At 40.6% G+C, this 21,558-nt stretch overlaps 1 protein-coding gene across 2 annotated transcripts in view; it reads right to left on the bottom strand.

The window, feature by feature from the left end:
• mxd4 (MAX dimerization protein 4) overlaps positions 1 to 19,610 on the bottom strand; it is a 147,663-nt gene extending 128,053 nt beyond the window's left edge. Inside the window, exons 1-4 of one of the 2 annotated variants that reach the window (XM_033967147.2) lie at positions 19,387 to 19,610; positions 18,736 to 18,835; positions 13,095 to 13,124; positions 279 to 393 (exon numbers count right to left, since the gene is read on the bottom strand). In XM_033967147.2, the coding sequence (XP_033823038.1) occupies positions 279 to 393; positions 13,095 to 13,124; positions 18,736 to 18,835; positions 19,387 to 19,453 (312 nt within the window). In that variant the 5' untranslated portion in view covers positions 19,454 to 19,610. The remainder of the gene's footprint in view (positions 1 to 278; positions 394 to 13,094; positions 13,125 to 18,735; positions 18,836 to 19,386) is intronic. The other variant, XM_055225881.1, reaches the window with a different exon arrangement.
• Positions 19,611 to 21,558: the final 1,948 nt, after the last annotated feature.

Raw genomic sequence — 21,558 nt, 5'->3', positions numbered from 1 at the left:
ATGCTGAATTTTGGCATCTTGAGTGGATCTGAATTTTAACTTTAATTTAAGGGCTTAAAATATTTGTGTTTTAATTGTCTATTTAGTTGTTCTAATTTTGAATTTTTAAAGAAATGGACACTCAAAATTTCATCAACTGTAATTTGGAATTAAAACCATTCAATTCAAACATGTTTCTTCAGAGTTAAAAAAATGAAAGTGAAAAATGTAACTGCTTTGAAAATTCAAAGTCTGATGAAACACATGATCTTCCCTAGAAGTGGTCCTTTGTGCAGTACCTTGATGTGCATCTTGGCCCTTTTGAGGAGGCTCAGTGTGGTGTGCCGCGTGCTGTCTGGACCCAAAGGCACCAGCTTCTTCAGTTGTTCCAAGTACAGCCGTAGTTTGGCACGTCTGCGAACACACAAACAAGGTGACTCAGAATCTACAGCAGACACCAACGCACCAGATAACATCAGCAGGTTCAGAAACTTTTGTGGTGAGTGCTACAAGTAGGCAATTTGGTTTTGTTTTGACAATAAAATGTGGCATGTTCAGAGTTGCAGTTCACTTCCAAAGTTATTCTTGATTATCATCTCACAAAGTCAGCCATCTTGAGTGTAGATATTTTCTACTATGTAGCCCTAAATATGGTCTCACACACAGCCAAACAAGCTCAGGCTATGGAAAGGCTTGAGTCATATTAGCTGCTTCACAAAATCAAATAAAAACAGAATAAAAACAGAGATGAGGATGCACACAGGCTCTGTCATCTGGTTTATGTTTTATGGAGCACTGGAGAGGCACACTATTATTTTTCTAAATGTCATATTCCTCTAAGGTGTTTTATGTCAGCAAAAATATAAAGTAAATCAAGCCAAAAAGCGCTGTTTCATATATTTGATTTAGTTGTTGAGTTGTTTACCACAGTGAAGTGTTTAGGTCCACACAGGTGCATACAGGCGTTCCCTTAAAGGCCATGTGAAAGTGCTCTGGCTCTTTTATTTGCTGCAGTCCCAGGGGGCAGTCTGCTCCCCGTCCTGTCCACTGCACCCCTCCAATGCTCTGCCAAATGCAACACAGCCCAGTCCCACTGGACACAAGTGTCCTGTGAGGGCAGGGGCGGGGCCACCTTCAACCTGCCGGCCACAGCCACATGAAGCACTTGGCCTGAGTCCAGGGGAAGCAGAGCACAGGAAGGAGCTGGGGGTCTGCAGGGGGGAGGGGATGTTATTGGGAGGGGGGTCCGAGCTCTGGATGACTTTCTCTTGAAAAAAGGGTTCTTTGAGTGCAGTGTGCTCAGCTGCACCAGGCAGCGCTACATACACATCATCCAAGAGTAACTTGAGCCAATGGGCAACCATCTAGCCCCCTATTTCCCTCACTCTTGTGATGAAAAACAAAAACAAGGCGTTTCCCAAATACTCCGCCGTGAGTCTAAAAACCTGGCATTTTCAGCGGCTCATTCATGAGAGCCCCACCTGTGTGCTGACCACATATTTTACCTGGCACTCAGGCTGACCACATGAGAGGAGCACAGAGCTGCAGCTTTTACATATGCACAACTGACACTTGTTTTCACTGCAGCCCAAATCAAAAGGAGACATAAAGCTCTACAGGGGAACCCAGCCCCTCCTCCAAAACAAAAGGTTTTTGAGGTCAATGTACTGTGCATACAAACATATAGAAGATGCTTTTATTCAAAGCAGTTAGGTGATTCATCTACATCATATGGGTTTCAATGTTTTTCAACTGTGAGAGGCCATCAGCTCTGCACAGGCTGGTCACCAAAGCTCAGGAAACAATTCATCAAGATGTGTCATCACATCTTGATGAATTGTACAAGATACAGAGTTAGTGTTGGGAAGTAACTAAACACATGGATTGAATATACATATTCTGAATACTAATGAGTACCTGCATTGTGGTACAGTTCCCTTTTCTTTTGGTGGTGTTCAGAATAAGTTACTTTCTTAAATCAAAGGAATACAGGGCGGTACTTGATCTTGTTTTTGAACTGCACAGTATCAGCGAGAGAGAAAACACAATTGTGTGAGTGCATAAATGAATGCATAACAAACAGTACAGCTCAATAAAGAAGTTAACTATTAAGAATTACTACTCTGATTGGACCATGTGTATGTTACAAAATACTTTTGAAGGCAGGTATCCAGTATTCTGTAACTAAATACATTTTCAAAGGATTCTTCCCAACACTATACACAGTTAGTAAAAGTATAGGCACCAAAAGTATTTTGCTTAAATCTTTTCCCTGAGACATGATTTCTGTGTAAGCGTGAGCTTTTATAGTGAAAACATTTCCCAGCCTATCTGTTACTGCAACACAATTCTAGGGCTTTTAAAAAGCCTACAGTCGAAAGAGGACACTGTCAGCCTAAAGTGTATTTTGCTATTCACGTGTGGTATAAAAGTGCTTTGTTTGCTAATAATGGGCCTGTAATAGCTACATATAGCCCTTCCTTTAGCTGGCGACACGCACAGGCTGGGCCAGTGCTGGCAGTGTCCCTGACAGGCTGTCCCAACAGCACGTGCTTCTTCCACACACACTATTCTCCTTCAGTGAGCAGCATGGACCCACCCTCACTCACGTTTGTTATTCCTGAGCCAAGGCCTGGTCACGCAATGTTTATCAGACTGCCTCAAAGAGCCGTGTCAAATATGGCAGCGCATGAACGTGATGGTGTGTGCGTGGAGCAGGGCAGATCTGTGTGCTTTCAAGTTACAGCACATGTTTGAGGTAATGTGGGCCACGACCAGGATGCTCTTTCATGTAGCTCTTACAAATAACTCTACAGTGTGAGGCCTGATTGGTCTCAGAGACAGCCATGTTCTCTTAGCATGGTCACAAGTTCACTTATTTTGAAAGCACAGTCTAATACTGTTTACTGCTACCTATTTTACTACTGACTTAATGTGTTTTTAAGAATACATTTAACACAATGCAAACCAGATAGATTACTATGTCATATGTGCCTACTTTTAAGTATGTTTGGGTACACATATACAAACAGAAGTTAAAATACTGAAGTAGCTTTTGTTGAAACTGTTGCTGAATAATAGTTCTATAGTGTTAACAAAAAGTGAGTTTAAACACATGAACTTTAGAAAAAGTGTTTCAAAGATTTGAAAAACAATCCATCCACCAGTGCATACAGTTACTGTGGTCAAGCCCATCTCACTGCTCTCACTGCTCTCAGTGCTCTCACGTGCGTAGTACCACGGGATGATTTGTGTCTGATCTCTGGCCCTCGCCCTCCCCAACCCCCCGCTGTCATCAGATGCAGGGCTCACTGCCAAAACAAAGCAAAGGCGCAGGAGGGAAAAAAGAAGGAAAGAGAAAAAAGTTTTCCTCTGAGCTGCATTCTGCTGAAACTGGAACAGGCCATTTAAACTGCTGACTAGTGCTTCAAGGTTAACAATAGATGCACAATGCAAAAGAATGGCGACCAATTTAGTGAACAACAGTAAAACTCTATAGCAGTGAAAATATAAAACCCTGAAAGTTCAGTTTGCATCTGACTGTGGTGAAAACAACAGTCCTCGGAGGCTTGTCCTCGGAGTGCTCCATTTAATGAGCTGCAGTGCATTCTTTCACTGTACGCACAGGACTGACTGGCCATGCTGGCAACTGGCCAAACTCACCACACTAATGTCAAAGGTCACCAGAAACACTGCTACAATGTTTCCTGCTAATGCAGGGGCCACAACGCTAAACTATTGTAAGCTTCCAAGAAAACAACAGCTGATTTGTTTTGACTCATGCCCTTGGTTGAATAACTTTATTTATTAGAAACACAACAATTAGTCTTGTTTTGGAATCGGTAGGCATTTTTTTTATTGGCCGCACGGTTGCTACAATACAGCTTCCCTTTTTACTTCTATGCAACTCATGTAGCTACACACAAGATTGTTAGCTGTGAAAGTGCATACTGGAAACGCTTCATTGTACACTTGGATATGAGACCAGAAGACTGTTTAGACCGCTCATGTTAATAGTGATGTAAAACCTTTGCTCTTTCACATACGTGTAAGTGTTGTTTACTTCTCGTCTGAGTGCTGTGTGTAATGTCAAGTGAGAGTGGGGGTTATGTGGCGTGAGTGCAGATCTCTGTGGTGAGGTGCCGGAATCCAGGGTTGCCAGGGGAGTGGTCCCACATCTGGCCTGCAGCTTTCTGGGCTAACAGAACTCTCATACGACGGGAGGGGGGCTGGACGTGCACTGAGATCCTATAGCCGCGGGACGGTTAGCAAACACAACACATATAGTGGACTATTGAGCGAGCCTTCATCAGTCTGTTTACATTTAACAAAGATCTGAAATAACAAACAAGCTGAACCTGAGAGTGGCACTTTGGCAGGTGCTCCAGTGAAATACATGACAGCCCTATGTATGCCCTATGTACACCAGACAATCCTTCTATTACTCTTCTTTTTGTGATTTGATATTTTTTTTAAAACTACTCTTTGAAGTACAAGCCACTGTGAAGTGAGAGCGGGTGGTTTGCCACGCGGCCCACACCACAAGCTCAAAGGCAGACGAGCAGGGAGACGCGAGATGGAGCCTTTATCACCCTGATATGATGTCCATGGTTTTGCTGTCACTAGGGAAGCCACGCCTCCTGTTGTGTACAGGGGACATCAGACCCATGCAGCCAATAAAAATCCTTATGTAACATTTAAAAAGTACTGGTAAAAATTAAATGATAGTGTGATATTACATTACCAAACCACAATACTGAAATTACAAACTAGATTTAATGATCTATGGACAGTCACGTGGGTGTCAAAATACAGTTCATATTGGAGCATTCCTGGTTTATCATTGTAGTTTCAATACAGTCATGCCTAGATACTAGATTGGTTATTTTACTTGTCAAGTGGTACATTAGAATATCCCCAGTCATATCATAACCACAAAATGAAACGCAGTCACTGATATTGTTTCTACCTTCCAACGGACTTGAGGCACAACACAAAACAGAAACCATAACAGAGAAGAGGAGGGGCGTTTTAGCTCTCAGAACGGCACTATATTCTGAAGTAGTCCACGGCTCATTATACAACAGGAAATGTCAGTATTAGCTGTGTTGTTCACTCATCAGTGCTATTGCCACAAAGCAGACTGGCTTCCCACCAAAAAGGCCATGTGCACTCGGGAATGCCTCACAATTAGATTCATTTGATTTTCTTATGTACTCAAACAATCTCTTTTACAATAACATTTTTTTTCTCTGCAACTTTGCACAGATGTTAAGAGGAATATAAAGTCCCTGTACACATTTTCCCCATGTATTAGAGCAAAATGTATCTTGCCCTTGAGTCACCTGTTTACTGTCTGACAATCAGGAAGTGCGCGTTACAATGCTAGTTATGATTAGCTTTACTGTCATGGCAAAACTCCACTCTGATCTGAGAGGTGTGAAAAGCAATTATAAATGTATAAAATTATAAACTGCAAACTGTTTCAAATCAACTAGTCCTATTTTTCACTTTTTTTGACACAGTAAAAATCAAACACAGCTCGTTTTAAGATGTGCAAAAACACAACGAAGCAGAGGCCATTTTTGAAACAGGCAAATGGCAAAGCAGCATTAATTAGCTTCCCATGTGATTCATGTACATTATGTTGCTAGTGCTATAGGAAGGACTAGCAGAGGTAAGTTCTGGAAGTTTGATAAATGTCTACTGCTTTCTACATGGGACAGGACGCTCTGGTTTCATAACACGTCTTTATCAATGATTAACTCGACATAATCTAGACTAGGCATGTAAAACTATTTACAGACTGTTTAGCATAAACAAAGCTTCCGAAAAACGCTAGCTAGTTTCAAAGCTTTGCAAAAAAAAAACGTTGCCAGGTGGCTAAATCTGCATTCTATCAATACTCACTTTGCAAGTTTTGTGTACCCTTATGCTCCCGTTTTACCCCCTCCCCCTAAACTGCCTCTTACTTAACTCTACATTCCAGTGCATGTGTGCGTACTCCGCTGACCTGAATTTCAGTTTGTCACCGGAGGCGGACACGTCAAGAATGCTTGGCCCTTCTCTAGCACAAAAAAAGACTTTTGAGCATGTACGGTCCACTGTGTTCATGGAAACTTGTCCTCTTCTGCTCTTTAATAATAATGATTTGTTTAAATCCCCAAAGCTAAGCGTGGTGCATCTTTTTAAGGGCGTCATGTACCTCTGCCTTTTATGAGTTTCAGCTGCCCGCGGCCAAGTTCACTGACACAGAACGACGACGTGACACCTGAGAGGGTACAGGGACGTTCTCAGCCAGAGTTCTGTCTGCAACAGTCACTTTTGCAAATAAAGTCTGCAAATACATGCTTCAGTATCAGTGCGATCATCATTACTCTTGCTTTATGTTTATCATGTATCTATAAGGTTTGAGAGATAGTGAAATGCAAAGTAAAAACACATTATACGGAAGACATTGACTAACTTCCATTGGTTTTATAGATGGTCAATGCAATTTCTGACAATGCAAGGTAGTTATAAATCAATTAGAATTATTGTTATGCAAACTAGAAAGTGGAGTGGTTGATTTACTGCCGCAACCTAGAAAGACAAATGTCAAAGGTGAACAAGATCAAACTCAATTGTCCAACCAATTCTGACCAGTGCAAATCTATACCAGTTAAATCTACTCCCACTAACCTCAAAACTGTACAATATCATCCCCAGGCCACAATATACAATCAACCAGGGATAGAGCTATGGAGCCAATCAATGCTTTTGACTCCAACTTTCCTGTATAAACACAAGCACGCAGACTTCGACATATTGTGATTATACTTTTGTACTTATCTATGTAGACCGTGCTAAATCTTGAACGAAGCTGGAGCTATATGTCAGTTTAACATGATGATAGTATAGGGCACATAAGGTCATCTAGGGTAGACTGATTGCGAAAAGCTGTGTCCTCAAATAGCATGTGTTGAAAAGGCACCAGAGGTTGTGAAATAGTGTGTATCGAGTGAGATGGAAAAATAACATACAGTATTAGTATTAGTATTGAAAGTATTAGTATTGGTATTAGTATAGCATATTGTACTTTGGATATTACTATATAAAGCTGTATTATATAGGCTTGTCATGATAAGCACTATATGGACTTTTTCGGGGTCACTGTTTATGGTGGGTGCTTTTTCTTTGTACAAGTGGGACGACGATGAGATATGAGCTGTAGAGGGTGGAATTATGAACTTCTATGACTCATTATAGAAACAAACTAACTATGGTACTTAAGTGTTGCATTCTGTTATTTTTTTATTGCAGCTCATGTTTTTTGAAACATTATTGTAGATTTCGAATAGTTTTTTGGGATGATTCTGACTTATGGCTTAGTTTCCATATTATTGTTCATCGTCTATATTTACTTAGCTACTTACCTTACCTACTTACTTTGCAATATATCGCACTTCAACACGTGTTATAACAGGCCTATTGTATTAATCTGTGGTCCTGATTGCATGTCTCATCCCATGCATGGAACCACTGCAATGTTCACTTATATACACTAATGCACGACTTACATCCTAGTAATGCATGGAGCCCTATGGTTGGACAGACAATACAGTGTTCATTATTGGAGGTCATAAGCTTTGCCTGTGGAGGCCTAATGACTTTGGGTCAGCACACTGAAGGAATGCCACCAACTGTGTGACATTTGAGGAGTACAAAACCCCGGTGTAAACATCATGAGCACGAGACCGTCACACAAGTTAGTTTGACAAAAACATGTGATTGGAGATTACTGTTTTTGTGCAATTTATGATTAAGGTCTAAATGCATGGATAATACTAACAACACGTATAAAAAAAGCCCTTCATAGTTGTAGAAAAGAATAAAAAACAACCTAAATAAAAAGTTCAATGCTGATAAAAGCCCTCTCCTCTGTTCTTGCTTTCCTCAAGTTTCTGCTGACTCAGAGACTTTTCAGGGGCCGAATGAAGACCAGCGAGCAGCGAGCGGGGAGGGGGAAAAGTACATAGAAGAAAAAAACAGATGTGGCCTTTGGAGGAACAGACAAAAGAGGTGAAGTAACAAGGCTCTGCGTGCTGTTCCCTCCTACAGACACAGAGCAATAACTCAAACAAACCAGCAAGGGCCCTGGCTAGCCTTAACACACACACATAGACTATAGTGAGTATACACAAAGGCAAGTGAAGGGGAAAGAGCTCCCAAATAAGTCATCCATCACAGTTGGGAGTACAGGACACCGCCAGGGTAAATTTAATTAGAAGGAAGATCCGAGCGTGACAAACTCATACCAGCTCCTGTGTCCATGAGGCACGTGGACTGTCACAGATTCTCTCAGACGACAGTAGGACTTTGTTCAAATGTAAACAGGAAGTAACAAACACAGCATCATCTAAAACATGTCATTTTTTCCCCCAATGCAATTCTGCCAAGACCCAGTTAGCTAACCTGTCCTTATGCTTTAACCTTAACCAAATTAACAGGTCTTAAACTTAATCCTAATTCTAACCCCAACCTTAACATTTGCTAGCATAGCCACCAATTCAAAGTGGCAGCTGTGTGACATACCTTGGCTGGGAAAAAAGGCATCCAAAACAACTATTTTAGTTTGAATTTCAATAATAAAGCAATTTCAGTAAAGGAAAATCTGCACAAAAGTACTAGTAGTAGTAGTAGTAGTAGTAGTAATAGTATATAAATATAATAACACCTTAACACATCTGATCAGTATGGTTTTCAGTGTAGAGTTACATCCCCTGTTTATGTGTGGTATCAAACCTGGAGTGTCCCTGAGTATGATTTCATAAATCAAACTGCTATCACTTGACGTCTTTGTGGTGTCTATGTTGACAGAAATAGCTGAGTAAATCCTTTTTTTTTTTCATTTTGGGGAAGTGTGTTCACATATCAGATCTGATTTCCTGTAAACAGGTAATATGTGGGAAAGCAAAGTGTCTCTAGTTTCATAATCTACCGGTCTTGTTGAAAAAGGAAGCGTGTGGTTTAGACAGAAGACGGGCACAAGTGAGACCAAAGTCAGTGGTGAGAGACCACATTTCATATATAGTTTGACAAGAAGCTAGCAGCATACAAGCTAGCATCGAGATCAAACTGATAAGGGGGTTGTGTCAGGACAGAGCTCAGTGGGCAAGGGCTGGCACCTACCCAGACATCTCTTTCTGATAAAGGGACACAAATATATGCCCGCTCACCGCCGCCAAGCCACCAGCCGTCACGTTTATGAGAGACAAGCAGCATGCAAGCGATCCCACCGAGCTGCCAGCGCTACAAAGAAACCCTGATGAAAAATAGAGAGTGCAGACAACACGACGTGCATATTTATCAGGGCTAAATATTCAAGTAGTTATTTTTATTTGTTATTATTAAGTTTTTGGTGTGAAATTACTAGTAAATAGTTAGGCTTAGCTTTACCTGCTAGCACCCACACACATCAAGAAAGTGAATTTGTTATTGTGCAGATAAATGCTATTAGTTTGCTCTAAGCTAATTACATTCAAAGCAAATAATCATGTCAAACACACTAACTTTTCTTGGTAGCTGTAAGATTATAATCAGAATTGAAACTGCTAGCCTATTTGAACAACAAAATATCATTCTCAAAACCAACACTTTGTATGGTCCTTTTCAAACATGTTCTGAACTGCATATGATGAGACTAGCAGTTCAGTTTTCACTCAGATATTACGTTCCTTGGCGTGTTTATGTAAAGTGAATTTATAATTTTTATTTTATCCTCAAATCCAAACATAATTCAATACCGTCCAGATTTAGACACAAACATAAAACATTAACAATCAGCTGGTGCCCTTGTCTTTATATTCCTATCCTTTGCACGAAACCAAACTTTGACAACTCACTAAACTTTAGTGGTCGTTGTTTGCGGGCGGTGCCTGCCACCTGGTCTACCTCATGAAAATACAGTACAAGGACGCGTCTGTGCCATCGTAAAACACCGGAGCACATGATCAGCACAGACAGTGAGTCAGGCCTGCAGCCATGTGTGCAGTCTGAGGACGTCACCATGGGCCATCGGACTGGAGAATAAGGTTGTCAGAAGTATTGGAAATCTGATACTAATCGATACTAAAACTATTATCGAAACTAGATAGTCATTTAAGCAGGTATCCATACTAAAAAAGTAATAATCACAAGACAGAAATGAACCTTTAGAGTGATCTTGAGCTGATTCAGAACTGTAAGACCACATAGACTAGTATTCGGCACGTCCATGGACCACTATGGAACCTACTGGACACTGAGGCATTACACAGATATAAGAACACATGGGAATAGAAAAGAACGTACTACGATGTAATATTTAAAATGGCATTCTACTGTCTAGATTAAGAGTGTATTTTTATTGTCATCATGGTATCGGAATCGGTATTGAGTATGGAGTCTCTTCCTTAGTATAGAAATCGAGCTGGAAATTTTACTACCGTGACAACACTGCTGGAGATTAGCGCATAGCATCATAGAGGAGCAACCTAGTTAACTGGTTTGACTGACACTCTGATGGATGACTGGTGAAGAGAGTATGGCATGACATGAACCAACAAGGGACAAAATGTGATTAAATATTCAACCAAGGCAAAGCCAATGTAACATTTAAGGACAAATAGAAAATGCCAATAAAAATATACTACTGAATTTAAAAATGCAGTGTCAGGCGATTGGAAAGCTCCGTCTGTCTGGCACTGTGCCAAGAGGAAGTCAGGATTGAAAAGTTAAAATCAGGTCATGTCTTTTTTGCTTTTTCCACATTTAGTTTTTTTGGTATTTTTCTTCAAGTGGATGATCAGGATAATTTAAAATGACTATAATGAGTGTGATATTGCATTTTCTGGATTGACAAAGCTTGTTTTGGTGTGACACATATAGGATAACATAAGATGAGGTGACGCTGGATAGGCTGATGTCACAGTTTCGGGCACAACACCTGGATGTCGGTGTAATGACCATATAATTTCCCACCACAGGTCCAGACAGGGATTTAATCAGGATACAGTGGTTAGCTGAGGATTACAATAATAACTACACCACAGAAACTGTCATTATAAAAAGGGGTGCATTTTTCACCAAAAGTAGCCATTAAAATGAATAAAACAGAACATTTCAATGGCAAATAGCAACAGTGTGACTCCACAAACTAGGATGGCACAAACTATTATTTTATTTACATGTGGTGATCTCGATTACAGAAAACGATTACCACATGACATATAAATGCTGAAGGTTTTATTAAAAGAACTTCCTGGGGTCTAAATGAGGGAGAAAAAATAACTGGAAAATGTAGAATGTTATATTTAAAGATGACATTTGTAATTAAAACTGGCTGACCCGGCCCTGTTGTAATCCCATACTTCACCACTAGATGCTATCTACATTACTGCTGTCTAATAGTGTGCCAGCTTTAGCCTGACAGATGAAGACCAGGGAGCACAGGTGAGCCAGGACAAAGGCCAGGTGAGGGGAGGGGGCCAAAGGGTTTAACATCTGCCATCCACTGGTGAAAAAAAAATAAAAATAAATAACAGATTGCAGCTTTAATTCCCAGTTTTCGGTGCATTGTATTTAAAAAAAACTATTTTTTCAGTGTAATATGTAGTCATTATTGCATATTGTATGTGTCTGGTTTCTAAGGAATTAATATTAGTACTTATATGACACACACTTACAAGAAACTTTCCGGAGGACGTAATCATGCGCAATACTAACGGCTACGGAAGTGAATGAAGACACTCTGGAACTTCACAGGCAACTGGACGTCAGCTCAGAACTGGACGTCACGGGCTGACCACACCCATCACCGGACATGAGGTAAGCTCCTGTGTCGACACCTGCTGCCGGGCCTCAGCCAGGTCAGAGAGTGGAGGAATATGTCTCTGCAAGTCTCTCCACACACGCATTACTCACTCCCCGAGACATGTGACTACACAAACGACCCAGCCTCCTCTAAGCTGACTACCAGAGCGTCACGTACGAATACACAAAACACAACTGCTCCTGCCCCCAGTCACATCAGCTGTTTCCCGAGTGCTCTGTAGTAACGTTAGTCAAACCACAAGAGAAGCTTATGATGACTTTGGGTGGAAAATGTCCAAGAAATGTACTCAAAGCTTTTAAAATATTTGAATATTTTCGCCAATGTGGTTTGCAGATGCAGATTGCAGATTTTGTACACATAACCTAGATTTTAATTATAATAGTTTCGGGCTCAAGAGTCAGACTGAAACAACAAATAAATCATTCTTTCAAAACTTGATATTTATGGCAAATTGCAAAGAAGTGGAACTATAGGTGAGTAGAGCTGCACCGGTCCAGCTTTTTCAGTTCTGATACTGATCTGCTGATACCAATATCAACCAATACCAGTGCAGAGACTATTAATAGCAATTATTTCCTTTAAACAAAAATAAAATTTGACAAAACTGATCCAAATGTGTTATGTTGATGTTATTTAGCTCTCAAGTAAACAACTGCTTTGTATAAATGAAAGTTCAAACATTATGACACTTTCTGGGTCAATTACAATCAGTAAAGAGTCTTATTATTAGGGATGCAGTTCAGCTTTTTCATAACAATTTCAATATTATAGCTTAAGTATCGATATTAACCGATACCAGTGCAGAAAACTGCAATATTTCCTTTACACTAAAATAATATAAAACAAAACTGAATGTGTTATGTAGCTGTTATTTATCCCTCAAGTAATTGCAGAATAACTTAAAAAAAACTAAAATATGAGACAGTAAGCACACTGGTATGATACGGGATCGGTGCATCACTACAGGTGAGGCTTATTAGACCCTGCCTCTTTCACTTTACTTTGTTAGCCTCATCCATGACTTGCAGACAGATCTAATCTCGAAGCTTATTTTCAGACAAGAGAGCGAACTCCTTTGAAGCTACCCTCTGATGTGATCTGCAACTCTTTTTTACAGCGAGCCAAAATATGTGTGGCTCACCTGCAGCCAACCTCCTCCTGACTATGTGAGGAATGCACGGAGGCTGGCCCGGGAGTCGCATACTAATACGACAAAATATAAAAGATGGGAGAGATCAGAGAGCATCAGCCGTCACCTTACCTGTGTTTTTCCAGCTCGTTGTGTGACGATCTGCAAAAGAAAAATGAAAAAGTGTCATAAAATATAGCTATGTCAAATTACAACGACATGAAGGTTAGAATGTGCGTTCAGTTGCTAAGCCCAGGTGGAAGTAGACGTTTGAAAGCAGCATAGAATTTAAAGGAAGAAAATGTGTCAAAAGATCAAAGGCACTGGGTGACAATAATGCTGCAAGACAGGCCTTATCTGGTTTATATTCATTGCTCGCTGAAGGCCAGTGTTTGCAGTGGGCTTAGGGTGTGCACTTTTATAAGCTTAAGCGTTCATCCTCAAAATACATGTTTTATAATTTTTTTAAAAAAAATTTTAAAGCTCTTTGGCCTCTGCGGGACAACTACCATTCCATGTGTCAGGCTCAAATAGCAATGATGGTTTTGACATAGGCGACACTGTGACTACTGTTTGTCCCAAGTATGAACAACAGTTGTATGAAGAACAGCTATTCAATATCTTTGGAATTTTTTGCAAGCTTATTGTAGTTTTTCACCTTATTTCCCCCTTCTCCAACATTTGTTCAGATTCTAGGTCAGAGCTTATGCAAGAGTTGAATTCTGTTTGCAAAAGTAGAGCGCTGACGTCCTAACTTCAAACTGATGTCTCTTGGCTGAGCTAGTAGGAACCCCTTGGGATTCACTAGAGGAGCTGAATCAATGAATCAAAGTACTTGTGACCGCTGCAGATGTCCATGCTCATGTGGTAGAGACATAACTAATCCGGAGTTTAGTGGCATAAGTACGGCTCCCAGCTACTGTCCTTTGGCAAACCGCAACTGTGATTGTGAAGGCGTTGGGGTCAGGACGGTTCATTCCTGAATGCACCCAACAGAACAATGATATGAAGTGTCAAGAAAAGCACTGTTTGCATTACCATCATACTTCAATTCAAACCCTGCATTGTAAATTGCAGGAGAATAAACCATTCTGTTAGTGCAATGTGAGACAATTTGAAAATTTGTAGCAGCCAGTCAACGCTTTGAATTGGTGCACTTTGAAAACCATTCACAAAGCTTTCTTCCATTTTAGATGAATGGTCAAACTCATCCAAGGAAAGCAGTCATCAATGGAACAGATAGGAGCCCCATTTTATACTTAACAAGTGAATGGGGTCTAACCAGCCAAGCTTTTAAACAGCCAAAGAGTGACTGAGTGCGACTGAAGTTTGGGGCCAAAGTGTCCCAGTGGCTGACAGTCCATACACTACCCCTCCTCTGCCGGCTGCTCCCCTTAGACACAAACAGCCCAGAGAGAGGCAGCGGTGGTGTGTACGCGCTGGCCCGAGCAGAGAGAGCAGATAAAAACACACTCAGACGTCTGGAGGCCCGAGACGCTGCAGAATTCCTCAGCATGTGGGCTATTCCGAGGAGAGCCCTATTATGATGGGAGGGCACGGCAGTCCATCTGAAACAGGCCCTCTGTTCATGGGACCGTCATGGACACCACCGAGGCAATAAAAACAAAAACAGGAACAACAAAAGGCCGGGCAGACAACAAGCCTTTTCACATTTTCCGCTGGTTTGAGGGCCCTTGTGTTTGGCCCGAGCAGTAGTTCCCACAGCTGTGTGTGACAAGGCCAGGCTACTGCACTTCACGCTTCGGGGTAACTGAACTCTGCGCTAACTGTGGCTTACATGCAGGTAGAATAACTGGATTATTGACATCCAAGGCCAAACTAAATATTATGTACACGCCTTATTACATTTTTTTAAGCAACACATACACATAGTTGATAATGACGTTAACTGGACTGACTAAAGGCACTGCACTTGACCTGAGTTTTACAGTCTGAAAAACAGAAGTTTTAAAATGTTTGCAGCAGTCAAAACATATTACTCTCTTTGTTAACACATTATACTCACCTAAAGGATTATTAGGAACACCTGTTCAATTTCTCCTTAATGCAATTATCTAATCAACCAATCACATGGCAGTTGCTTCAATGCATTTAGGGGTGTGGTCCTGGTCAAGACAATCTCCTGAACTCCAAACTGAATGTCAGAATGGGAAAGAAAGGTGATTTAAGTAATTATGAGCGTGGCATGGTTGTTGGTGCCAGACGGGCCGGTCTGAGTATTTCACAATCTGCTCAGTTACTGGGATTTTCAAGCACAACCATTTCTAGGGTTTACAAAGAATGGTGTGAAAAGGGAAAAACATCCAGTATGCGGCAGTCCTGTGGGCGAAAATGCCTTGTTGCCTTGATGCTAGAGGTCAGAGGAAAATGGGCCGAGAGATTCAAGCTGATAGAAGAGCAACGTTGACTAAAATCACCACTCGTTACAACCGAGGAATGCAGCAAAGCATTTGTGAAGCCACAACACGCACAACCTTGAGGCGGATGGGCAGCAGAAGACCCCACCGGGTACCACTCATCTCCACTACAAATAGGAAAAAGAGGCTACAATTTGCACGAGCTCACCAAAATTGGACAGTTGAAGCCTGGAAAAATGTTGCCTGGTCTGATGAGTCTCGATTTCTGTTGAGACATTCAAACGGTAGAGTCAGAATTTGGCATAAACAGAATGAGAACATGGATCCATCATGCCTTGTTACTGTGCAGGCTGGTGGTGGTGGTGTAAATGGTGTGGGGGATGTTTTCTTGGCACACTTTAGGTCCCTTAGTGCCAATTGGGCATTGTTTAAATGTCACAGGCTACCTGGTCATGAAGGGATGGACATGGTCAGAAACCATGTCCCTCCCTTCATGACCACTATGTACCCATCCTCTGATGGCTACTTCCAGCAGGATAATGCACCATGTCATAAAGCTCGAATAATTTCAAATTGGTTTCTTGAACATGACAATGAGTTCACTGTACTACAAGGCCCCCACAGTCACCATATCTCAACCGGATAGAGCATCTTTGGGATGTGGTGGAACGGGAGCTTCGTGCCCTGGATGTGCATCCCACAAATCTCCATCAACTGCAAGATGCTATCAATATGGGCCAACATTTCTAAAGAATGCTTTCAGCACCTTGTTGAATCAATGCCACGTAGAATTAAGGCAGTTCTGAAGGCGAAACGGGGTCAAACACCATATTAGTATGGTGTTCCTAATAATCCTTCAGGTGAGTGTATAGTGTACTATTTTTGCATCTCATAAATAGGACACTAGTAATGTGTGGAATTTAAATTCCACAACTTTTAGGGGCCAGAGCAGAGTTTTGCTGTCACGCCACTGTTAAAACAAACTAGCATGCTAACAGAGCACCAGTCTTACTTCTTGGTTCATGGATAGTATAAAAAGGTCGAGATGCAGACAGTACACAGTGGTCTCATTTTGACTGTTAGAGCTGCTTTTACAATATGTGCCTCTGCAAAACAAAACACTTGATTGCATGAAGAAAATCGGGTGTTCACCCTTTAATTCACAAATGTGTCTATTATTAATAAAGAGCATTTTTTTTATGATATATTTTGGACAATAAAAAAGTAGCTGTGCTTGTAGAGCTTTTTAGTCAGCACTACTTACTTTCAAAAGAAATACATTTGAAAGACAAAAATATATATATATTTTTTTTACCAAAGATGGGATTAACCACTGAGGTATTACTATAGCTATGGAAATAACCGGAAAAAGTTCTGAATATGTTGAGTCATGCCTCATTTCTCATGTTCTCATGAAAATGTAAGAAGATGATAACCAGGAAATACCATTGTACATTATAAGGAAAGGTACCGCTGATAAACCTGTAGTCTTGGCACCTGAATGTTACATAAGTGAGAGGTAGTGCCACGTGCAGTAATCCAGGCACCATCATCAAACTTCGTGGAAAAGCTGATCTGATATATATATATTTTTTGGAATAGAAGCAGCCAAGTTGTAATTACTTTTTAACGCCTTACTAATAGGCCTACATATAATATTCAAGATTCCTAGATAGTAACCAGCACTAGTAGACAAGGAAATTACATCTTCCCATTTATTTTTTTAGAAATTGTATACACGTCATGGGTAAACATGTTTTATTTAGTCTCAAAGAGCAGGTTTTGACTGTGTTTCTGCATTGTCCTTACAACTACAGCTTGCTAAAAATACATCCTCAAGATCAAACATGTTTTACTTAAGTGCCCCCTTGCATCCTGTTGATTCCAAACACCAGAAAGGTTGGATTGAGGTAGTAGTGTAAGGAACTGGAGATTTGTGTAGATGGAAAATACCAAAATAAGGTGAAAAAAAAAGCAAGTTTGTTGAATGGATCCAAGTTTAAGGTGGTGTTTGTCATGGTCTAGGCACCACACCCACCTGCCACATCCCCCATGCCCCAGCCAACACCCTCCCCCATTCACCCGCTTGTCTCAAGGAATTTTACAACCTCTGTTTTGTGACAAGACAAACACATACAATTACCCCACTGCCTCTTTCATATAACATTTTTGAGTCTGTAATTATTGCAGCGAAACAAAGGACTAAAGCCGGTGTTCATGTAGTGGCAAAGCTTTAGGGGAAATGGGGTGACACTTAAATAGTTAAGTTTTTAGCAAAATTTAACAAAAGGCTTTGTGCATAGTTAATAATCATCCTTTTTAGTTAACTTACACATACTACAGTGACCTACATTGACATGTAGCACCCAAAGGCAAAACCAAGAGTCTGATGATGTCAGGACTGGGGTTAGTTCTTCCAGATGGGATGTGCAATGTCCCAAATAAGCAATGCTGTTCAATTTCTGTCAATTTTTAACAAACTCACAGTGTTGACATCAGTGAATCCGCCTTTAAATAATATCTACTGAGTCAGATGTAAGTAACACAAGTGAAACTGAAACTACACTGTAAATGAGAAGTTAGCGGCTGACAGGTTTGTAGTCAGCATTACTTTAGCTGTTTGCTGGCAGTAAAGTGTACTAAAAGGATAACGTACCTAGTTAACAAATTTGAATTCAGCGAGCTTTGCATTTTGCTTTACCCAGAGGTTAACTGGAGACTAGTTCAGAAAGCTAACAGACCACAGCCGGTCAAATAAACCTAACCTACTTTGTAAACTTTTGGCTACCAGCATACTGCAGTTTCATAACAATGTTGTTGCACTGCAGAACTGGGACACTTGTGTTACTAACCATAAATGCAGAAAAAAGTATCCCTCACTTCTCCTGACATTTTTGTTTGCAAAAATGACAGTGGAAGCAAAAATTGTTCATCTGTTTTGCTTTTGCACCTTGAGTTAGAAAAATATGGGTCTGTGGTTCCAAACTTGAGACCCCCTGATTTATTAAGCATAAGCATAAGCGTGTGAACCACATAAGAAGAGGTCTTTGCAGAGGTGAGAGCCCTGGTGAGCGCATTGATGAGAGCATTGGTGAGAGACTGACTGTAGGTACACTGCATGCACTGGGCTGTGTGTGCATCTGTGCTGAGCTGTGGTGCTGCTGGAAGAGGAGGTGTGCGTGAGAACCAGAGTGGGAGTGGAGGCAGCAGAGTTGACAGTGTACGCGTGGCAGTGTTTATTGGAGAGACCAAAACAGAAAGCCAAGCCCAGGCACACTCGCATTAGCAGCGAGAGGTGGCATAAGTATACGAAAGCAGCTTCTTTCTCTAACCCACTTTGGACTAGCATCACATGCAAGCTTTATTTTTAGAATATAAATAAAAGTGACATTTACCTATTGTTCTGAGCTTTTCTGGTAATTGGCGAGGGTTTCGTTTTCTTCCTGGAGAAGTCGCTAGTGAATGGTAATACAGATGCATAGCCGTGTTCTGCCTCTATGGAGCGACAAGAAAAATGGGGTTAACTTAGTACATTATTATATTGACAGCAGATAATGAAACGACACACATATTTCTGAATGCCTGTGTGCTATTAAAATCCAGTTTTGAACTAAACTAATGATTTGTTCCAGATTATTTGTCAGAAAAAATGTAATAACATAGACTGTTAGCTTTGAGCTGTGCCATCGCGATGGAGCGTGGACTGTGTTACTCGTAAATACTCACTTTAAAACATGTAATAGCAAAATCCAAGCGTCAAACCACAGATAACACATGTCCCACATCTAACAACTGCTCATAGTGAGTGGTTACAAAATGACACATGATAAATGTCGAAAATAAGGCAGATGTCTGAGTCGTGTTGCACGATGCAGTTTGCCTCCATCGCTTGTTCTATGTCCCATTGTCTTTAAAGTGACATCATACCTGCACCATGGCAAACTTTATTGATGATGATAAAAACTGTGTTTTAATAAGCCATTATATCCGATCACTTTAAGAGCCGGCTAGTTATCCCCTTGACTGATCAATTTGACATGAAATACCTCTGTCTCTTCTTTCCAAGTACTCTGCAGCCTCCAGCAGAATTAAAAGAGAGTTAAATTCCATCATGGTGCCTCGATATAAAAATAGAAATAGTCTATTTACACAAATGTACAGGTAATAAAAGAATGGAATGGGATTCAAAACAGCTTTAGAGAGCTGTTAGTCTGCTGCTAGCCTATATTCTGCTCTGAGTCTTGTCGACTCCAACTACAGTATCAACAGCACCTAACTAAAACTATGGGACGTGACTGACTGCACGTCTGACCAATGTGTAAAGTAGTAGGCGGGCCTTCTGTCTCACTTCAGCCAATCAGGAGTCACCAAAGCGTAAGCAGCGATACTATTGGCTGAGAATCAGGGACATGCCCTAGCAACAGTCATATGCACCATCCCCCGGCTTCACATATTGGTGTGATGCGCAGACTCGCTCCTTTCATTGGTCCCAAGAAGTCTTGGGCGTGCTTCATAGTTGAACTTGGGATGTTGTTTTGGTTGACCAGTTTGAAAAGCACCAAAAGTAGACTCGAGGATGTAAAACGTGGAGTAAACTGTTTTGTGTCTATAGACACTGTCAAATAAGAATGTTAAAATAGTCAGATTAGAATAAGCACCTGTTTGACGTAAGTCTGAAGCCTAATAGGGAAACCCAGCTTCAGTCCAAACTATGTGTTAAACTGACACATGCAAAAATCATCCACTTCTTCCTGTTGCAGGTTATATTTAGCACGCTGGGTAAACTGTCTACTATAGTTGAATTTCAAATAGTACTTAGTCATACTAATTTCCAAAGGTCAACCAAAGTGAGAAACCAAGTTTTATTTATAGACTTAAAGTAAACAGGAGAGAAAGAGAAATTAAAGCAAGTGCCCTCATCCTCATCTTATGGACGTGACAGAAGACATTGCAGTTGTCTCTGCCAGATGTCAGAGTTGTCGTGGCTTGTGGGAAGTGAGGAAATCACAAGTGCATCAGGCCTGCAGTGGGGTGAGACCTTGAACAATGTGGAAAAGCCATTCATTCTTCCTGCCTGGAACCACAAACATTGTTTTTGTTCTGTAGTAGTGTCACACAGTAAGTCTTAGAACAAGTAGGCACAAGCAATTGTGTATGAATTGTGATTTACAGAATACAAAAGACATTAAAATACAATGCAAACAAATCAAAACATATGTAATAATTATAAAATTAATATTTAAGCCATGTTATAATGCTATTACCTCATTGCAAATATACCTGGAGCTGTGTTACACCAGAAAAAAACATTCTTATAACCATCAATAGAATCATTTCGATAATATCAGCAAAAGATAAAAGGAGCCGTTAACGTGAAAACTACCACATCATGACATCACAAGGTGGAACAGAGCATTTTGAGCTTTGGAGATATAGACAGAATAATAATAAAGTGTTTTTCAAACATGTGTGAATGACACAACAAAACACAACTCCAGGTGTGTTTTTGAGGAGGTAACAACATTATAATAAGACTTGAAGTTAACCAGAGTCCATTTTGTGTAATATATAACCTTAATTAAAAGAAACCCTGATAAACAAACTTTGCTTTTCAGAAACTTATCACAGCTCAGTCCATTGCATTCTGTCTGGTCCAGTCTCAAACATTATTGTTTGGGCTTCATCTCATGACCAGTCCTGGAGTAATTATAGTTCCGGTTATGCAACTTGTACTCGCACTTATCACCAGCCGCAGACATACGCACTGAAGGTACTGTGGCAGGCCATTGAACTCAGCTCATGTGTTGCTCATTTAAGATTACAAAGGCCACACTAAGTTTTATGAAGCAGCAGGGCTGCGTCAATTCTAACATGGGAATATTATGGTGACCCAACACAAGGCCAGGGAGAGAAAGTTGATCACGACCTCATAAAGATCTTAAGTAAGCATTCGTCAATGAGCACGAGCAGGTCAAAATTTATGGCACTTTTTATAGTCAGGTATTAGCGAGGTTTAACTATAGGCTAACTTTGGTGAACTGAAAGTGTTGTAACTAAATGTCATAAAACAGGCATAGCTGTTTTAAGGTAGATAGCAATTCAAGCACAAAAAAGGGTTTGCCACCTGTTTGTCTCTGTGGAAATGTTGTTGCTTAGTCTGGAATGTTCCACAGTATAGCATTTAATATATCTTGCATGTATTCAATTGCTGGAGTTTT

This window comes from Periophthalmus magnuspinnatus, chromosome 1 (genome assembly GCF_009829125.3).
Source record: "Periophthalmus magnuspinnatus isolate fPerMag1 chromosome 1, fPerMag1.2.pri, whole genome shotgun sequence".
NCBI lineage: Eukaryota > Metazoa > Chordata > Actinopteri > Gobiiformes > Gobiidae > Periophthalmus > Periophthalmus magnuspinnatus.
This window is presented reverse-complemented; position numbering and strand designations above follow the sequence as displayed.